Consider the following 23,230-nt stretch of genomic DNA (forward strand, 5'->3'; position numbering starts at 1 on the left):
ACTGATATAATTGTGGCTGGGTAATATATATATATATATATATATATATATATATATATATATATATATATATATATATATATATATATATATATATATATATATATATATATATATACATACTGTTTAGGAAGTATAGTAATTTATAGTATAGTAAATTAAAAACAGCAAAATAATTTAATGATTTTTTTTTTTTTTTTTTTTAAGAGTTGGTCCAGGTTTGGCTGAGGGACTTACCAAGACATAAAGCAGCATAAATGATGTGTTAAGTAAGAATGTACAAATTAGTGAATCTACGTTTGTAAAGGGAACTGATGAAAAAAAATTATCAAGATTGTTAAAACATTTAAGAGTAAAGGGTCCACAGACTGGAATGGTATTGACATGTGTATAGTCAAATGTATTATTGGCAGTGTTGTTAAACCTTTGAAGCATGTATGTAATCAATCTCTGAAAACTGGAGTTTTTCCAGATAAAATGAAAATGGCAAAGGTAATACCAATAGCTTGGTACTTTTCTCAGAAATAGTCCATGAATTATTAACCATGAAATTACATAAATATGGAATCAGGGGGATGGCACTTTCTTGGTTAAATAACTATTTACAAAATCAATATCAATCTGTAGAATTGCAAAACTGTAAATCAACTCAAAGGTAATTAATTACCTGTGGGGTCCCGCAGGAGTCAGTGCTGGGACCGTTCTTGTTTAATTTATATATAAATAATGTATGGGAGGTAGCCTGATGTGGTCATACTCAATTCTAGTCAGAATATGAGTCTGAAACTGCTCCATTGGGCTGTGATTATGGGGTGTATTTCAACCGAACTAGGAAAGACATCAATTGGACAGACCTACAACCAATCAGAGCAACAAAGGGACGCATAACGTTACTTGTCAAATGTCAACAGAGCTCAACTGCACTGTGATGCCAAGTCCGCGTTTTTTCCGCGGTTGTTTTCTATGTCTGCGGGTTGAAGCAACTATTATGTGATATATAGACCCTGGAGTGCGAATTTTAGCAAACTTGCCAAAATAACACACATTTTACCCCCCAAACGCCATTTTTTCACCGGAGAACCCCCCAAGTAGTTGCCGCGTTTTGTTGTAAAAACTTGGCACCCCTGTCTGCACGCACGCTGGAATCAGGCTGGAATACACGATCTTTGCCAGTGTTGTAAAATAATTTAATGATACACAGAGTACTTACCCAACATGATCATCATTTCTGAGAGAAATTGTGATGGTGAATGCAGATACAAACAAGCTCTTCGTTTAGCATTCAAACAAATATAATCCAAGCCCCTTTGATGACGTGCATGAATACGTTACTGTTTATCATCTGTCCGTCATCGTCTAAAGCCCGCCCTTAATGATTTCATTGGTCTGAACAGTTTCTGTTCGGGGATAATCACTCCTCTATGGAGCAAGGCCAGACCGAATTGCCCGACCTAAAAATGTTGTAGGCGGGGCTAAGTTCGGCTGGCATCCAGGCTATATGGGAGGTGGCAAACCAACAAACTGAATTTTTGGTAATTTTTTGGTAACATAAGAAACTTATGATAAATGACACTGATATATGAAAAGTAATTTTTTTTTTTTTTTTTGAAGTAATAATCAATGAAAATTTATGTTGGAAGCCACATATACATTATATTAAGGCCAAACTATCCAGATGATTTGCAATACTTAACCAAATATCTATTACAAAACCGAATATCTATTAAATCAATGCTCATTGTACACTTTGTATTGTTCCTTCATACTTCCATATATTACTGATTAGAGGTGTGGGGAAACGCGTACAAAACGAACACTAAATCTATATTCATACTTCAAAAGAGCGCCTTAAGAATTGTAAATAAAACTACTTATATAAAGCACCAACTAATCCCCTTTTCATTCAATTAAAAGCACTCCAGCCCATGGTCGAGGCATCCGTGAAAACCACAGCGTGCCTGGACACCTGTTCTAGAGGCACTCTGGCCCGAAGAAACAGGGGGTCTGACCATGGGCTGAACAGCCTTTTGTTTTTGCTCAATGAAACAAAATAGAAAGATAAAGGGAGAAATTCGACCCCACTGCAATGCTGTCACTCCAACACCAAACAAGGAGAGATCTAATCGAAGAGCTTGACTCGTTATAATGTTAACACACGCTTTGTAGAGAGTGACTTCAGGACAATCCATCCACCACTCAGCTCCGAAGCAAAAAGATAGTTTGATGCAAACACCTGTGTCTCATTTATACCCGCACTGCGTGGCATGAGCACCTGGTGCAATCATTGACACTCAAAGTAGACTGGCTCTCGCTAGAGAGATTCCTATTTGCGTCGAGAGTGACCAGCTGAATGGGAATCCAAATTTGTTATGGTCAATCTTCAGACTCTCTTCTATGTGCCATTTTCAAAAAGCTTTGACCAAATGCTGCCATAGACTTCTATTCAAGAAGAAGAAGAAGAAGAATATAAATGCAAGCAGCAAATCTAAAACACTGTAAGTACAGCAAGCATGTCAAACAAACCAGGGAACATTTATGATATCAATAATACTTTCTGAGAGAGACCCCATTTACACCTAAAATGATAATGAATCATGATGGAATTAATCTAAACTACAAATCATTGCTATAAACTAAATCCCCCAGATTCAGTCAGATTTACTGAACATATAAAACACAATTGTGTCTGTTACGGCATGTTTAACTTACATCACGACTGTAGAAGCCTTTGGTATTTGCATCCAAAACGTGTTTGTAAATGTCTTGTGTGACAGAGGAGGAGTCTGAGAATCTGTCCTATATAAAGAGTGTCTGTCAGACTGAACAACACAAGACTCAACACAGAAGGTGAGTTACTGTTTAATTCTTCATTTACCTCACAGAGCATTCAGACATCGATACAACTTTCAGAAAACAGACATTATATGAACATGTTTTATTACTTTAATCTAGATATAACACATCTCTGCTGTGATTTACTGAGAAGAGACTGAGAAGATGGCAGTAAGTTCATCTACAACTCTACATTTCTAGAGATGGTTTTCAGAGTGATGTTCATCTCTTTCTCTCTCTCTGTCTCGTGTAGTTGAAGGTGTTTTTGGTGGCTCTTCTCTCTGTTGTTCTGGTCAGTGACTGTACATTCAGGCCATTGGACTGTTCTGAACTCTACAACTCAGGAAACAGAGTCAGAGGGATTTACTCCATCTATCCAGCAGGGGATGATCATGTCTTGGTTTACTGTCACATGATCTCACGTTGGGAAGATGTAAACAATCAAGATGAAGACGATGAAGACATATTGACGGTACAAATGTGACTTTAGATCATTAAACACACATCAGAACACACATTATGAATCATATATTCTATATAAACCCATCACAGGTGATCCAGAGGAGAATTGGCCGAAGTGCAAATTTCATTTGGCCTTGGAATTATGAAGACATAGGAGGATGGACGGTATGAATGTAACTTTAGATCATTAAACACACATCAGAACACACATTATGAATCATATATTCTATACGACATTTGAGATTGTTTGTAAACAATCGGCACCAAGATACTTCCAGGTGACAGAATGCGAGCGGCTTATACTGACAAACTGAAGAGATCCAGCCGACTACTGTAAACAGTTACTAGTTAAAAACATTGTTGCTGATTAAAGTCGAAACTATAACAAAAACATGTTGTGTTTGGGGTTGCGCTGTCAGATATAAAGCAAAAAGTGTAGGATTTCATCGATTTCCAGGGGGACCTGTGGGTGAGGAGGCTAAAGCGAGTGGACATCCTCAAAAGTAGGGCTGCAGAGAAGTATTCTCAAAACGGTCCATCTACAAAAGCATAGCAGAGCATAATTATCTTCATCTGGGGAAATTTGAGACTAATATTAGTAAACTTTAGATCTCTTTTAAAGATCAAACTCATTGACAGTCACTGCCTGAAGTAAAAGTATAAGGAAGAGGCAGAACTTCTAGTATCATGTAGGCTACTGATCGAATGCAAATGGAAGAAATAGGAAAAGCAAAAGTTGTAGGCAACTGTGTGCACCACATTGGTTTCATTATCATGAGTTTAGCTTTAGTGAATGCCTAGCTGAATAGCGCTATAGTCTACAGCGCATTACACTTTTCACTGGCAAAAGCTCACGTCTGTGCCAACTGATCCGAGCAACAGAAAACGAGCATAGCCTTTTGAGTTAGATAACAGGGAAATAGACCATATCCCATAGCCTAACATGTAAATCAAACAGCAACAGTCACTAAAATAACTACTCAATGGTAGGCTGAGGCTCATTTAAAAATTATGACAGTAGACTAGCACTACATCTACTAGACCAAGGTTAGGCATTTCATGTATTGCTATCTGCTGAATTAGTTAATCAGCCCCTCAATGATCATGTTAACTGTCTTAATACCAAACAATTTACTGGCATTGCCATAGGAACGCTTCGGCTTTTGCCACCCGGAAGAACAGTCTGTTAATGTTGGGATGTCATGGTGAACTGTCGTTTATCAACCCATCACAGGTGATTCAGAGGAGAATGGACGGCAGTGTGAATTTCTATCGGGGTTGGGAAGAGTACAAGAGAGGATTTGGGAATGTGGAGAGCGAATACTGGCTGGGTAAGATCTCACAGTGTGTGTCTGTTTGTGTGGATCAGTGTTGGTCATGTTACTTTAAAAAAAGTAGGTAATGCTTTAGATTACGGCCCGGAAAGTACTGCATAATTAAAGTGAATTTACAGCATAACTTTCGGTAATTATAGTGTAACTATAAAGTACTTGTAGGTATAAGGGAACAATATGTAATATTGGGGGAATAAAGGGGTACTATCAGGGAAATTCATAAATGAATTATACAGTAAGTATTTTTTAATTAAGGGGTAATTATCTGTGTAGTTACAGGGTAAGTATGAATGTGCGGGGTGCAGTGGTGGAAAGAGTACTGAAAAAGCATACTCAATAGAAGTACTGTTACTTGTCAAAAAATGTAGTAGAGTAAAAGTACCTGTCCTAAATACTACTCAAAATAGAAGTAAAAGTAGCTCCTTTAAAAGTACTCATGAGTAGTGAGTAGTGAGTATTATGCTATGAATGTTATTCCACCTTATACCCTGCAAATTAAAAATGTAGCTTACTCTTTTATGGATGATTCTCAATAAAAAAAATAAAAAAAACTGAGATCACCAAGAGTATTTCAATATTTCTTTGACTATTTATTTTATTTTACTGCTAGCACTAAAAATACAGGTAACATTTATGACAACCATTCTGTAGAGGTATTCTTGCAGTTAATCAAAAAAGGTTGTACATTAACAATTCTTGAGTTCTTTCTTTTCAAGACACATTCATTGTACTGCTTTAATTTCAATAATGTTTTTTTTTTCCTGTAAAAAGAATACAGCTAAGAAATCAAAATAGAGTAACTCACAATATTCCTCACTGATTATTTTTGCTAGCAATTAAAAAAATAAACCTGCATTAAATATAAATCTGATGTTTTATTAAAGTTATTTGCTATATACATGGACAAAAAATTTAAATTGCCATGTGTGAATACATAAATATGCATTTCAATATGCTGACAAAAAGCAGGTTTATGTGTTTATATGTTAAACAAAATCGATGTAAGGGACAATAATCTAGCAGTGATGATCGGTTAATGCCTAATGCACTGAAGCCTGGCAAACAATCGAGCTGAAGTGAAGTGTGTCCAGCAGATGGCACTGCGAGCTTCTGCAGTCAATTTCTAGTAATTGTTTAAGGTAATTCAATGATTTCAGTCATCATGCAGTAGCCAGCACTTATCCCATTTCATAAAGCGCGCGTGCCTCTCACTCTCTAGGCTGGTCGCTGTGGTTGATATGACAGGAGTCACTTCGCGAAGACGCAGGAGACGCAGGACTGATTATTCGTCTTAGCCAATCACGTTGACAGGAATTTTGGGAAGGCAAGGCTAAGGCAAGGCAAGTCTTTTTCGTCCTTGCCACAGATGAATCTTAAGAAGGATCCCACAAGTCTCTAGCTAGTATTCTGTAACTGTTCTATACTGTAACTGCGTGCAGAAATGTCCTCACCGTTTACTCTTCTTTTACCCTCATGCTATCCAAGATGTATATGACTTTATTCTAAATAAAGAATAAAGTCGTATATATAAATAAATAATCTCTGCTAATGAAAACTAATTTGGGTCTCTAAGAGTTAAGGCACCAAACAGCACATAAAGCAATAACTACAGTAACCCACACAATCCCAATGGATGAATCAATGTCTTCTGAAGTTAAACGATGAGTGTTTGTAAGAAAAATAACAATATTTTACATTTTTTAAACTGTAGACAGTCATCTGCGTGTGCATGCGAGACTTGATTTCATGTTTGACGTAACTTTAGAGTTGATTTCACGCTTGACGTAACTTTAGAGTTGATTTCACACTTGACGTAACTTTAGAGTTGATTTCACGCTTGACGTAACTTTAGAGTTGATTTCACGCTTGGCGTAACTTTACTTGACGTAACTTTAGAGTTGATTTCACGCTTGACGTAACTTTAGAGTTGATTTCACGCTTGACGTAACTTTAGATTTGATTTCACACTTGGCGTAACTTTAGAGTTGATTTCACGCTTGACGTAACTTTAGAGTTGATTTCACGCTTGACGTAACTTTAGAGTTGATTTCACACTTGGCGTAACTTTAGATTTGATTTCACACTTGGCGTAACTTTAGAGTTGATTTCACGCTTGACGTAACTTTAGAGTTGATTTCACGCTTGACGTAACTTTAGAGTTGATTTCACACTTGGCGTAACTTTAGAGTTGATTTCATGCTTGACGTAACTTGAGAGTTGATTTCACGCTTGACGTAACTTTAGAATTGATTTCACGCTTGACGTAACTTGAGAGTTGATTTCACGCTTGAAGTAACTTTAGAATTGATTTCCCGCTTAACGTAACTTGAGAGTTGATTTCACGCTTGGCGTAACTTTAGAGTTGATTTCACACTTGACGTAACTTTAGAGTTGATTTCACGCTTGACGTAACTTTACTTGAGGTAAATTTAGAGTTGATTTCACGCTTGACGTAACTTTAGAGTTGATTTCACGCTTGACGTAACTTTAGAGATGATTTCACGCTTGACGTAACTTTAGAGATGATTTCACGCTTGACGTAACTTTAGAGATGATTTCACGCTTGACGTAACTTTAGAGTTGATTTCACACTTGACGTAACTTTAGAGTTGATTTCACGCTTGACGTAACTTTACTTGACGTAACTTTAGAGATGATTTCACACTTGACGTAACTTTAGAGTTGATTTCACACTTGACATAACTTTACTTGACGTAACTTTAGAGTTGATTTCACACTTGACGTAACTTTAGAGTTGATTTCACGCTTGACGTAACTTTAAAGTTGATTTCACGCTTGACGTAACTTTAGAGATGATTTCACGCTTGACGTAACTTTAGAGATGATTTCACGCTTGACGTAAGTTTAGAGTTGATTTCACGCTTGACGTAACTTTAGAGCTGATTTCACGCTTGACGTAACTTTAGAGATGATTTCACGCTTGACGTAACTAGAGTTGATTTCACGCTTGACGTAACTTTAGAGATGATTTCACGCTTGACGTAACTTTTGAGTTGATTTCACGCTTGACGTAACTTTAGAGTTGATTTCACGCTTGACGTAACTTTAGAGATGATTTCACGCTTGACGTAACTTTAGAGTTGATTTCACGCTTGACGTAACTTTAAAAATGATTTCACGCTTGACATGACTTTAGAGTTGATTTCACGCTTGACGTAACTTTACTTGACGTAACTTTAGAGTTGATTTCACGCTTGACGTAACTTTACTTGACGTAACTTTAGAGATGATTTCACGCTTGACGTAACTTTAGAGTTGATTTCACGCTTGACGTAACTTTTGAGTTGATTTCACGCTTGACGTATTTTTAGAGTTGATTTCACGCTTGAGGTAACTTTAGAGATGATTTCACGCTTGACGTAACTTTAGAGTTGATTTCACGCTTGACGTAACTTTAGAGATGATTTCACGCTTGACATGACTTTAGAGTTGATTTCACGCTTGACGTAACTTTACTTGACGTAACTTTAGAGTTGATTTCACGCTTGACGTAACTTTACTTGACGTAACTTTAGAGATGATTTCACGCTTGACGTAACTTTAGAGTTGATTTCACGCTTGACGTAACTTTAGAGATGATTTCACGCTTGACGTAACTTTAGAGATGATTTCACGCTTGACGTAACTTTAGAGTTGATTTCACGCTTGACGTAACTTTAGAGATGATTTCACGCTTGACATAACTTTAGAGTTGATTTCACGCTTGACGTAACTTTAGAGATGATTTCACGCTTGACATAACTTTAGAGTTGATTTCACGCTTGACGTAACTTTAGAGATGATTTCACGCTTGACGTAACTTTAGAGATGATTTCACGCTTGACGTAACTTTAGAGATGATTTCACGCTTGACGTAACTTTAGAGTTGATTTCACGCTTGACGTAACTTTAGAGTTGATTTCACGCTTGACGTAACTTTTGAGTTGATTTCACACTTGACATAACTTTAGAGTTGATTTCATGCTTGACGTAACTTTAGAGTTGATTTCACGCTTGACGTAACTTTAGAGATGATTTCACGCTTGACGTAACTTTAGAGATGATTTCACGCTTGACGTAACTATAGAGTTGATTTCACGCTTGACTTAACTTTAGAGTTGATTTCACGCTTGACGTAACTTTAGAGTTGATTTCACACTTGACGTAACTTTAGAGTTGATTTCACACTTGACGTAACTTTACTTGACGTAACTTTAGAGTTGATTTCACACTTGACGTAACTTTAGAGTTGATTTCACGCTTGACGTAACTTTAGAGTTGCTTGACATAACTTTAGAGATGATTTCATGCTTGACGTAACTTTAGAGTTGATTTCACACTTGACGTAACTTTAGAGTTGATTTCACACTTGACGTAACTTTACTTGACGTAACTTTAGAGTTGATTTCACACTTGACGTAACTTTAGAGTTGATTTCACGCTTAACGTAACTTTAGAGTTGATTTCACAATTGACGTAACTTTAGAGTTGATTTCACGCTTGACGTAACTTTAGAGTTGATTTCACAATTGACGTAACTTTAGAGTTGATTTCACAATTGACGTAACTTTAGAGTTGATTTCACAATTGACGTAACTTTAGAGTTGATTTCACGCTTGACGTAACTTTAGAGATGATTTCACGCTTGACGTAACTTTAGAGATGGTTTCACGCTTGACGTAACTTTAGAGTTGATTTCACGCTTGACGTAACTTTAGAGCTGATTTCACGCTTGACGTAACTTTAGAGATGATTTCACGCTTGACGTAACTTTTGAGTTGATTTCACGCTTGACGTAACTTTTGAGTTGATTTCACGCTTGACGTAACTTTAGAGTTGATTTCACGCTTGACGTAACTTTAGAGATGATTTCACGCTTGACGTAACTTTAAAAATGATTTCACGCTTGACATGACTTTAGAGTTGATTTCACGCTTGACGTAACTTTACTTGACGTAACTTTAAAGTTGATTTCACGCTTGACGTAACTTTACTTGACGTAACTTTAGAGATGATTTCACGCTTGACGTAACTTTAGAGTTGATTTCACGCTTGACTTAACTTTAGAGTTGATTTCACGCTTGACGTAACTTTAGAGTTGATTTCACGCTTGACGTTACTTTTGAGTTGATTTCACACTTGACATAACTTTAGAGTTGATTTCATGCTTGACGTAACTTTAGAGTTGATTTCACGCTTGACGTAACTTTAGAGTTGATTTCACGCTTGACGTAACTTTAGAGTTGATTTCACGCTTGACGTTACTTTAGAGATGATTTCACGCTTGACGTTACTTTAGAGATGATTTCACGCTTGACGTAACTTTAGAGTTGATTTCACGCTTGACGTAACTTTAGAGTTGATTTCACACTTGACGTAAGTTTAAAAATGATTTCACGCTTGACATGACTTTAGAGTTGATTTCACGCTTGACGTAACTTTACTTGACGTAACTTTAGAGTTGATTTCACGCTTGACGTAACTTTACTTGACGTAACTTTAGAGTTGATTTCACGCTTGACGTAACTTTAGAGTTGATTTCACGCTTGACTTAACTTTTGAGTTGATTTCACGCTTGACGTATTTTTAGAGTTGATTTCACGCTTGACGTAACTTTAGAGATGATTTCACGCTTGACGTAACTTTAGAGTTGATTTCACGCTTGACGTAACTTTAGAGATGATTTCACGCTTGACATGACTTTAGAGTTGATTTCACGCTTGACGTAACTTTACTTGACGTAACTTTAGAGTTGATTTCACGCTTGACGTAACTTTAGAGTTGATTTCACACTTGACGTAACTTTAGAGTTGATTTCACACTTGACGTAACTTTACTTGACGTAACTTTAGAGTTGATTTCACACTTGACGTAACTTTAGAGTTGATTTCACACTTGACGTAACTTTACTTGACGTAACTTTAGAGTTGATTTCACACTTGACGTAACTTTAGAGTTGATTTCACACTTGACGTAACTTTACTTGACGTAACTTTAGAGTTGATTTCACACTTGACGTAACTTTAGAGTTGATTTCACACTTGACGTAACTTTACTTGACGTAACTTTAGAGTTGATTTCACACTTGACGTAACTTTAGAGTTGATTTCACACTTGACGTAACTTTAGAGTTGATTTCACACTTGACGTAACTTTACTTGACGTAACTTTAGAGTTGATTTCACACTTGACGTAACTTTAGAGTTGATTTCACACTTGACGTAACTTTAGAGTTGATTTCACGCTTGACGTAACTTTACTTGACGTAACTTTAGAGATGATTTCACACTTGACGTAACTTTACTTGACGTAACTTTAGAGTTGATTTCACACTTGACGTAACTTTAGAGTTGATTTCACGCTTGACGTAACTTTAAAGTTGATTTCACGCTTGACGTAACTTTAGAGATGATTTCACGCTTGACGTAACTTTAGAGATGATTTCACGCTTGACGTAAGTTTAGAGTTGATTTCACGCTTGACGTAACTTTAGAGCTGATTTCACGCTTGACGTAACTTTAGAGATGATTTCACGCTTGACGTAACTAGTGTTGATTTCACGCTTGACGTAACTTTAGAGATGATTTCACGCTTGACGTAACTTTAGAGATGATTTCACGCTTGACGTAACTTTAGAGTTGATTTCACGCTTGACGTAACTTTAGAGATGATTTCACGCTTGACGTAACTTTAAAAATGATTTCACGCTTGACATGACTTTAGAGTTGATTTCACGCTTGACGTAACTTTAGAGATGATTTCACGCTTGACATAACTTTAGAGTTGATTTCACGCTTGACGTAACTTTAGAGATGATTTCACGCTTGACATAACTTTAGAGTTGATTTCACGCTTGACGTAACTTTAGAGATGATTTCACGCTTGACGTAACTTTAGAGATGATTTCACGCTTGACGTAACTTTAGAGTTGATTTCACACTTGACGTAACTTTAGAGTTGATTTCACGCTTGACGTAACTTTACTTGACGTAACTTTAGAGATGATTTCACACTTGACGTAACTTTAGAGTTGATTTCACACTTGACATAACTTTACTTGACGTAACTTTAGAGATGATTTCACGCTTGACGTAACTTTAGAGTTGATTTCACGCTTGACTTAACTTTAGAGTTGATTTCACACTTGACGTAACTTTAGAGTTGATTTCACACTTGACGTAACTTTGCTTGACGTAACTTTAGAGTTGATTTCACACTTGACGTAACTTTAGAGTTGATTTCACACTTGACGTAACTTTAGAGTTGATTTCACACTTGACGTAACTTTACTTGACGTAACTTTAGAGTTGATTTCACACTTGACGTAACTTTAGAGTTGATTTCACACTTGACGTAACTTTAGAGTTGATTTCACGCTTGACGTAACTTTACTTGACGTAACTTTAGAGATGATTTCACACTTGACGTAACTTTAGAGTTGATTTCACACTTGACATAACTTTACTTGACGTAACTTTAGAGTTGATTTCACACTTGACGTAACTTTAGAGTTGATTTCACGCTTGACGTAACTTTAAAGTTGATTTCACGCTTGACGTAACTTTAGAGATGATTTCACGCTTGACGTAACTTTAGAGATGATTTCACGCTTGACGTAAGTTTAGAGTTGATTTCACGCTTGACGTAACTTTAGAGCTGATTTCACGCTTGACGTAACTTTAGAGATGATTTCACGCTTGACGTAACTAGTGTTGATTTCACGCTTGACGTAACTTTAGAGATGATTTCACGCTTGACGTAACTTTAGAGATGATTTCACGCTTGACGTAACTTTAGAGTTGATTTCACGCTTGACGTAACTTTAGAGATGATTTCACGCTTGACGTAACTTTAAAAATGATTTCACGCTTGACATGACTTTAGAGTTGATTTCACGCTTGACGTAACTTTACTTGACGTAACTTTAGAGTTGATTTCACGCTTGACGTAACTTTACTTGACGTAACTTTAGAGATGATTTCACGCTTGACGTAATTTTAGAGTTGATTTCACGCTTGACGTAACTTTTGAGTTGATTTCACGCTTGACGTAACTTTAGAGATGATTTCACGCTTGACGTAACTTTAGAGTTGATTTCACGCTTGACGTAACTTTAGAGATGATTTCACGCTTGACATAACTTTAGAGTTGATTTCACGCTTGACGTAACTTTAGAGATGATTTCACGCTTGACATAACTTTAGAGTTGATTTCACGCTTGACGTAACTTTAGAGATGATTTCACGCTTGACATAACTTTAGAGTTGATTTCACGCTTGACGTAACTTTAGAGATGATTTCACGCTTGACGTAACTTTAGAGATGATTTCACGCTTGACGTAACTTTAGAGTTGATTTCACACTTGACGTAACTTTAGAGTTGATTTCACGCTTGACGTAACTTTACTTGACGTAACTTTAGAGATGATTTCACACTTGACGTAACTTTAGAGTTGATTTCACACTTGACATAACTTTACTTGACGTAACTTTAGAGATGATTTCACGCTTGACGTAACTTTAGAGTTGATTTCACGCTTGACTTAACTTTAGAGTTGATTTCACGCTTGACGTAACTTTAGAGTTGATTTCACGCTTGACGTTACTTTTGAGTTGATTTCACACTTGACATAACTTTAGAGTTGATTTCATGCTTGACGTAACTTTAGAGTTGATTTCACGCTTGACGTAACTTTAGAGTTGATTTCACGCTTGACGTAACTTTAGAGTTGATTTCACGCTTGACGTTACTTTAGAGATGATTTCACGCTTGACGTTACTTTAGAGATGATTTCACGCTTGACGTAACTTTAGAGTTGATTTCACGCTTGACGTAACTTTAGAGTTGATTTCACGCTTGACGTAACTTTAGAGTTGATATCACGCTTGACGTAACTTTAGAGTTGATTTCACGCTTGACGTAACTTTAGAGATGATTTCACGCTTGACGTAACTTTAGAGTTGATTTCACGCTTGACGTAACTTTAGAGATGATTTCACGCTTGACGTAACTTTAGAGATGATTTCACGCTTGACATAACTTTACTTGACGTAACTTTAGAGTTGATTTCACGCTTGACGTAACTTTAGAGATGATTTCACGCTTGACGTAACTTTAGAGATGATTTCACACTTTGTTGTAACTTCACTTGACGTAACTTTAGAGTTGATTTCACGCTTGACGTAACTTTAGAGTTGATTTCACGCTTGACATAACTTTAGAGTTGATTTCACGCTTGACGTAACTTTACTTGACGTAACTTTAGAGATGATTTCACGCTTGATGTAACTTTACAGTTGATTTCACACTTGACGTAACTTTAGAGTTGATTTCACGCTTGACGTAACTTTAGAGATGATTTCACGCTTGACGTAACTTTAGAGTTGATTTCACGCTTGACGTAACTTTAGAGTTGATTTCACGCTTGACGTAACTTTAGAGATGATTTCACGCTTGACATAACTTTAGAGTTGATTTCACGCTTGACGTAACTTTACTTGACGTAACTTTAGAGATGATTTCACGCTTGACGTAACTTTACAGTTGATTTCACGCTTGACGTAACTAGAGATGATTTCACGCTTGACGTAACTTTAGAGTTGATTTCACACTTGACGTAACTTTAGAGTTGATTTCACACTTGACGTAACTTTAGAGTTGATTTCACGCTTGACGTAACTTTAGAGTTGATTTCACGCTTGACGTAACTTTAGAGTTGATTTCACGCTTGACATAACTTTAGAGTTGATTTCACGCTTGACGTAACTTTAGAGATGATTTCACGCTTGACGTAACTTTAGAGATGATTTCACGCTTGACGTAACTTTAGAGTTGATTTCACGCTTGACGTAACTTTAGAGTTGATTTCACGCTTGACGTAACTTTAGAGTTGATATCACGCTTGACGTAACTTTAGAGTTGATTTCACGCTTGACGTAACTTTAGAGATGATTTCACGCTTGACGTAACTTTAGAGTTGATTTCACGCTTGACGTAACTTTAGAGATGATTTCACGCTTGACGTAACTTTAGAGATGATTTCACGCTTGACATAACTTTACTTGACGTAACTTTAGAGTTGATTTCACGCTTGACGTAACTTTAGAGATGATTTCACGCTTGACGTAACTTTAGAGATGATTTCACACTTTGTTGTAACTTCACTTGACGTAACTTTAGAGTTGATTTCACGCTTGACGTAACTTTAGAGTTGATTTCACGCTTGACATAACTTTAGAGTTGATTTCACGCTTGACGTAACTTTACTTGACGTAACTTTAGAGATGATTTCACGCTTGATGTAACTTTACAGTTGATTTCACACTTGACGTAACTTTAGAGTTGATTTCACGCTTGACGTAACTTTAGAGATGATTTCACGCTTGACGTAACTTTAGAGTTGATTTCACGCTTGACGTAACTTTAGAGTTGATTTCACGCTTGACGTAACTTTAGAGATGATTTCACGCTTGACATAACTTTAGAGTTGATTTCACGCTTGACGTAACTTTACTTGACGTAACTTTAGAGATGATTTCACGCTTGACGTAACTTTACAGTTGATTTCACGCTTGACGTAACTAGAGATGATTTCACGCTTGACGTAACTTTAGAGTTGATTTCACACTTGACGTAACTTTAGAGTTGATTTCACACTTGACGTAACTTTAGAGTTGATTTCACGCTTGACGTAACTTTAGAGTTGATTTCACGCTTGACGTAACTTTAGAGTTGATTTCACGCTTGACATAACTTTAGAGTTGATTTCACGCTTGACATAACTTTAGAGTTGATTTCACGCTTGACGTAACTTTAGAGGTGATTTCACGCTTAACGTAACTTTAGAGTTGATTTCACGCTTGACGTAACTTTAGAGTTGATTTCACGCTTGACGTAACTTTAGAGATGATTTCACGCTTGACGTAACTTTAGAGATGATTTCACGCTTGACATAACTTTACTTGACGTAACTTTAGAGTTGATTTCACGCTTGACGTAACTTTAGAGATGATTTCACGCTTGACGTAACTTTAGAGATGATTTCACACTTTGTTGTAACTTCACTTGACGTAACTTTAGAGTTGATTTCACGCTTGACGTAACTTTAGAGTTGATTTCACGCTTGACATAACTTTAGAGTTGATTTCACGCTTGACGTAACTTTACTTGACGTAACTTTAGAGATGATTTCACGCTTGATGTAACTTTACAGTTGATTTCACACTTGACGTAACTTTAGAGTTGATTTCACGCTTGACGTAACTTTAGAGATGATTTCACGCTTGACGTAATTTTAGAGTTGATTTCACGCTTGACGTTACTTTAGAGTTGATTTCACGCTTGACGTAACTTTAGAGATGATTTCACGCTTGACATAACTTTAGAGTTGATTTCACGCTTGACGTAACTTTACTTGACGTAACTTTAGAGATGATTTCACGCTTGACGTAACTTTACAGTTGATTTCACGCTTGACGTAACTAGAGATGATTTCACGCTTGACGTAACTTTAGAGTTGATTTCACACTTGACGTAACTTTAGAGTTGATTTCACACTTGACGTAACTTTAGAGTTGATTTCACGCTTGACGTAACTTTAGAGTTGATTTCACGCTTGACGTAACTTTAGAGTTGATTTCACGCTTGACATAACTTTAGAGTTGATTTCACGCTTGACATAACTTTAGAGTTGATTTCACGCTTGACGTAACTTTAGAGGTGATTTCACGCTTAACGTAACTTTAGAGTTGATTTCACGCTTGACGTAACTTTAGAGTTGATTTCACGCTTGACATAACTTTAGAGTTGATTTCACGCTTGACATAACTTTAGAGTTGATTTCACACTTGACGTAACTTTACTTGACGTAACTTTAGAGATGATTTCACGCTTGACGTAACTTTAGAGATGATTTCACGCTTGACGTAACTTTAGAGTTGATTTCACGCTTGACGTAACTTTAGAGTTGATTTCACGCTTGACGTAACTTTAGAGTTGATTTCACGCTTGACGTAACTTTAGAGATGATTTCACGCTTGACGTAACTTTAGAGTTGATTTCACACTTGACGTAACTTTAGAGTTGATTTCACACTTGACGTAACTTTACTTGACGTAACTTTAGAGATGATTTCACGTTTGACGTAACTTTAGAGATGATTTCATGCTTGACGTAACTTTATAGTTGATTTCAAGCTTGACGTAACTTTAGAGTTGATTTCACAATTGACGTAACTTTAGAGTTGATTTCACAATTGACGTAACTTTAGAGATGATTTCACGCTTGACGTAATTTTAGAGTTGATTTCACAATTGACGTAACTTTAGAGATGATTTCACGCTTGACGTAATTTTAGAGTTGATTTCACGCTTGACGTAACTTTACTTGACGTAACTTTAGAGTTGATTTCACGCTTGACGTAACTTTACTTGACGTAACTTTAGAGATGATTTCAAGCTTGACGTAACTAGAGTTTATTTCACGCTTGACGTAACTTTAGAGTTGATTTCACGCTTGACGTAACTTTACCTGACGTAACTTTAGAGATGATTTCACGCTTGACGTAACTTTAGAGTTGATTTCACGCTTGACGTAACTTAGAGTTGATTTCACGCTTGACGTAACTTTAGAGTTGATTTCACGCTTGACGTAACTTTACCTGACGTAACTTTAGAGATGATTTCACGCTTGACGTAACTTTAGAGTTGATTTCACGCTTGACGTAACTTAGAGTTGATTTCACGCTTGACATAACTTTAGAGTTGATTTCACGCTTAACTTAACTTTAGAGTTGATTTCACGCTTGACGTAACTTTAGAGATGATTTCACGCTTGACGTAACTATAGAGTTGATTTCACGCTTGACTTAACTTTAGAGTTGATTTCACGCTTGACGTAACTTTAGAGTTGATTTCACAATTGACGTAACTTTAGAGTTGATTTCACGCTTGACGTAACTTTAGAGTTTATTTCACGTTATTTCACGCTTGACGTAACTTTAGAGTTGATTTCACAATTGACGTAACTTTAGAGATGATTTCACTCTTGACATAACTTTAGAGTTGCTTTCACGCTTGACGTAACTTTAGAGATGATTTCACGCTTGACGTAACTATAGAGATGATTTCACGCTTGACGTAACTATAGAGTTGATTTCACGCTTGACGTAACTTTAGAGATGATTTTACGCTTGACATAACTTTAGAGTTGATTTCACGCTTGACGTAACTTTACAGTTGATTTCACGCTTGACGTAACTTTAGAGTTGATTTCACACTTGACGTAAAGCTTGAAGCGCCTCATGCACGCGCTGGTAACAGCTGATTGGATACGAAAAGATTACTTAATTATGACAGTATTTCTTGGTGTACTACTTTTTCTTTTAATAAATAATAGTCTAATAGTCTAATAGTCAAAATACAACATTTCAAAAGACATGGGATTCCTCTTAAGATCCATCAATTGAAATAATGAAAAAGAAGAAGAGGAACAAGCAAAGAAAAGAAAGAAAGGGACAAAACATTTCAGTCAGAACGTTATCATTTGAAATGAAAAGTTTATTTTAAAACAAAATAAGAAGAAGCGTCATAAATCTGTTTTGAATTAACTTGTTTTTCAAATAAATATGTATGAGTGATTTTTTATTGTACTTACCCTATAACTAAGAGGAGAAGAGGAGCCACTTTAATTTACAGCCCACACATCCATACTTACCCTGTAACTACACGGATAATTACCCCTTAATTAAAAAATACTTAAAGTTTAAATAATTTGTTAATTTTCATGATTGATAGTTACCCCTTTATTCCCAAAATATTACATATTGTTCCCTTATACCTACAACTACTTACTTTATAGTTACACTATAATTATCGAAAGTTATGCTGTAAATTTGCATTAAATATCTAAAGCGTTACCAAAAAGTAATTAGTTATAGTTACTTCTCACATATAGTAACTAAAATAGTAACTGAGTTGTATCATTATAAAAGTAACTAATTACCAGAAAAGTAACTACCGTGTTAGACATTTTTAAAATGTTCAAATATGTCAAATAACTTGGATGCCCCTATTATTAAATGTTAAATGAATGAAATGGACACTAAATAGAATACATTATTATAATAAAACATTGTACTCTAATCTACACTATTTTAATGTTGCTGTAGGACAATGTGAGAGACAGCTATCAAATTCAAGACATTATTGTAAATATCAGTAATATAGTGTAATAATCAAACTAAATAGATGGTTTAGAACTGTAATATTTATTGCACAGAACACAACTGGCCGACAAATAAATCTAAAAATAAATGATGCTCCTTAAAACTGTCACACAACTTCACAACTGGTAGACATACTGTAGCCTGCTTGAAGTATTTTCTTCCTCACAATAGTAAACAGTTTAACAAGTGCTCTCCACTCTTGTTTTTATGGTGGGCTTACCCACTCTCTCGCGGGTATTTTCACAATGATTGCTATAATGATGTGAAGTACTTCATTAGATTAGAATTACCGTAATTCCTCAAATAAAGACCTAGTAAACTTTATTTACCTGAACGGCCGATGGGAACCGGCTTTTATTTGAAGCAGGCTTTTATTAGGGGCAGGCCTGTATTTCTAATTCCATTTGTTTGAAATATAATTGCTTTATGTAAACCGTTTTCAATTTAAAGTGATCGTTCCAGTGGACAAATATCATTGATTTATTTAAGAAACATTTGCAAAAATATCACCATACAACAAAATAATATGCATTTTTTGTAACTCCGCACGCAGCTACGCATCCGAAGATGAATGAGGTCTCAGCTAATCTAGCCGAGCATGACGTCTCATCACACCGGCACCAGTTTACACATACAAATGAGGTGCTTATATTTACTGAATGAGCCTACAAAAGCAGAAAGAAGCCATTTTAAATAAAGATCCAGGTTTAAGCAAAATAAATAAATAAATCACGACATTAAAGTTTAGTGAAATTAGGAAATATTTATAAGATCGTTAATTTAGTGCATATTTTGTTCTCATGTCACAAGTAATAATATCAAGCCAAGGTTTACTGAGTTTTACACCATTCTTTTGTAGTGTGGTTTTTGGTGAAATGTACTAAAATAAATATCATCACCTGTGCACGTTAGCCCACTTCTTCTCGACGCGGTGGTTTATAGAACAATTACTCCGAATCGCCCTCTGTCGTTTCAAAGTATAGCACAACGGCGAGCGCGTCAAGTATAAACGCCTCGTCCGTTTGGGGAGGAGCGCGCGGCGCACAGTCAGCGGAGACAGGCGAAAGTATAAACAAGGCTTGAGACGCGGCGCTGCGCAGAGCTGAGCTTCAAGGCTTGGGTGCGACCCCCTTAAGAAGACATCAAAGAGATGAGAGGCTAATATTAGGTGCGTCTTAATCAGCTCCCTAGTTCAGTAATCAGGGCACTGATCAGGACATACCGGTAAGTCAATGGGCTGATCCCTGATCAGTGCCCTGACTACTGACGGAGCAGATTGAGACGCACGCATTGTGAAGATCGATATTTGTAGCCTGCCTGACACGGCATTTTCACAGGCGTCTCATCTCTCAGACTACAGTAGCCTATTTAAAATGGCACATTCATCTGTAATATTCTCAATTTAATTTACAAAGCAATCCCTGTAAAGTGTTTAGGTTAACTATAGAAGAGACCAGGATTAGTGTGTGTCGCACTGGCATGACTCGCATCGGGGAGCGTGGCATCAGGATGGTTTCGCATTAAATTAACGGCATTTAGGAGATTATCCACTCATTTCCCCCCGGCCTTTATTTGAGACCGGCCTTTATTTGTCCGTGCTGACCACGCCCCCGGCCACTATCAGAGGCCCGGCGTTTATTTGACTACAGGCTTTTATTTGAGGAAATACGGTACTTGCCACCTACGTGGAGAGACTCTTCCTGGGCATAAGCTGCACGTTACATAAACATTCTTACCTTTCATGTCAGCGAGGGAAAACTAGCGCTTATACTTCCAGTGTGCGAAAGCTGCCTTTAAAGTCATTGGACATCGCTCTGACTCCTCTGGTTGATGGTGTGTGCGACAGCGTGCGTGTGTATGTGTGTGTGAACTCTACCAAAGCCAATCATGAATCATCATCAGTTGTGGCTGTCTCCCACCCACCATCATAATCAGTTATGTGTACCACAACACCCACGCACGTCTGCACACACACAAACACACATTTTGCAAGTTCGGATGATGGAGAGCACGCCTGCTTAGGTGAAAACCGCTTCAGTGAGCTCAATTTTAGTAACGCTTACTCTTTACTCGTTACTGAAAAAATTAACGCCGTTAGTAACGCCGTTTATCTATAACGCCGTTATTCCCATCACTGGTGTGGATGATCATGGGTTTGGCTGAACATGTTCTTTGTGTGTGTGTGTGTGTGTGTGTGTGTGTGTGTGTGTGTGTGTGTGTGTGTGTGTGAACAGGGCTGGAGAACATGTACCAGCTGACACATAGCAGGAATTACATGCTGAGAGTGGATCTGGAGGACTTCACTGGAAGGAAAGGTTTTTCTCAGTACTCGAATTTCTCTGTGGGTCCTGAAACTGACGGGTATAGACTGCAAGTTTCAGGGTTCACTGATGGAGGAGCAGGTACGACACTTTCATTCATATTGAAAAATAAATCACACTTAGTAAATGTGGAACCGATGTCCTCAATGATGCTCTTCTTCTCTGCAGGCGACGCATTGCACTACCAAAATGGTATGAAGTTCTCCACCTTTGACAAAGACCAAGATGCCTGGGGGACGGGGAACTGTGCTAAACAGCATCTCGGGGCATTTTGGTACAACTTCTGTCAAATGAACTCAAACCCCAACAGTGTGTATTTATGGGGAGAAGTTCGTGATGAAATTGGATCAACCTGGGGGAATAGAATTGTTGGTTTGAAAACCATCATCATGAAGATCAGACGTGGTTCTTAGACATTTGAAAAAACTTGAAAAAAAATTTCAAATTAAGGTTGTGAATGTCCTTTCCTCTGTTAACTGTGTAACTTAGTAAATACCAGGGGCCCGTTCTTCATACCTTGCTTAATACATCCGAGATGATTTGACAGATCCCAGATCTTTAAATCCTGATAACTGATCTCTGGCTGATTTGGTTCTTCAAACGAATGTGCGGATTGGATTAATATATCTGGATTAAATTATCTGGATTAGCAGATTTGTTATGTGAGAATATTAATTAAAGTTTCATAACAGTCAAGATCAAATTATCTACATCTCTTGCGCTGCATTAAGCCATCCCATAATATCCATCATCACTCACATTAGATTAACTGCACATTTGGAAAAATAGATGCATTCAATATAAAAATAGATCTCTCTTCTATAATAATTGGTATGAAAACAACATTGTGTTAGTTAAACAACTTTTAAATTCAAACTGTATTTTATTATCTTATAGTGAATTTTTGGATAAATTTGGGTTTCCAGTTACACCAAAAGAGTTTGCTGCTGTATTTGGTGCCATACCTCAACAAGTTATACAATTTGTAAGAGCGTGTGGAAGTGATTCTTCTGAGGCAGTATATGTTCAAGATAGCATGTTTTTAGGAGACACTGACATTCTGGGTCATTTAGGGTCAACAACACAAATTGTACCCAGACATGCCAAAGAGCATGTCTTGAGCAATGAGCATTTTAAGACATACCAATGGATATTAGACCACACAAATAATGCTTTGGATAATGTCAGGACAGAATATCATAAGAATCATGTAAATAGTAAGTCAAAGAAAGTTTTTAATGCACTACACTAAGGCAAATATTTGGATACTCTTACAATGGGGCAAAAAATGATTTAATCAGCCTCAAATTGTATACGTTCTCCCACTTAAAGGGGAACTTCAGCGCTGGGAAGATGAATCTATTTAAACTGGGTCATTAATGTAGTAGAAATGTGAAATTATTTTTTAATTTGGTGCTTTCTGGACTGAGAAAAGACAGAAATTCTGAGATGAAAGACAACAATTCACAGAATGCTTCGCTGCCATGTGAAGTAGGGCTGCACGATATTGGAAAAAAATTACATTGCGATATTTTTCCCCCCAACGATATATATTGCGATATTGAGAGCCATCAATCCAGGCTAAAGTCAATAATTACCATTCCATGATATTAATAATTTCAGTAATAAGCAAGCTTCATTACAAGTGACAAAAAAAATGTTGGAAATTATGTGCAAACATGAAACTAAACCTCCAGTAGGTGGCAGCAGGTGACCGTCTTAACAAGTGAGTCACTGAGTCGTTCATTCAAACGATTCATTCGAACGCTGAATCGTTCACACTTGTTGCTATGAGTGAGACATGTTACGGTTCTGCTGTGAACGATATTCACTGCTGAAATAGAACAAAAACACTAAATATTGCATCTCAAATGTAATTTGAGAGGCTGCACGAGCGTGAACAGCACGACCTTATTATCATCAGTTCATTATATATTATTATCCACAATCGATCGCCACTTACACTAAATTAATGCACAAACATTCTTGCATTTAGGTGATTGGCTAGTTTCTTGTTTTGTGGCAACAAGATACTCGATGCAAAGTACCTCTTTTT

At 36.8% G+C, this 23,230-nt stretch overlaps 1 protein-coding gene across 1 annotated transcript; it reads left to right on the forward strand.

Annotated features, from left to right (window-relative positions):
* Positions 1–2,997: 2,997 nt before the first annotated feature.
* LOC137073699 (microfibril-associated glycoprotein 4-like) lies at positions 2,998–21,587 on the forward strand. Its single transcript, XM_067442404.1, has 6 exons — positions 2,998–3,003; positions 3,086–3,263; positions 3,437–3,459; positions 4,529–4,625; positions 21,088–21,255; positions 21,343–21,587. Exons 1-6 carry the CDS (start codon positions 2,998–3,000, stop codon positions 21,585–21,587), a joined length of 717 nt encoding a protein of 238 aa, XP_067298505.1.
* The last annotated feature ends 1,643 nt before the right edge of the window (positions 21,588–23,230 follow it).

Source organism: Pseudorasbora parva, chromosome 4 (assembly GCF_024679245.1).
Source record: "Pseudorasbora parva isolate DD20220531a chromosome 4, ASM2467924v1, whole genome shotgun sequence".
NCBI classification, from domain to species: domain Eukaryota; kingdom Metazoa; phylum Chordata; class Actinopteri; order Cypriniformes; family Gobionidae; genus Pseudorasbora; species Pseudorasbora parva.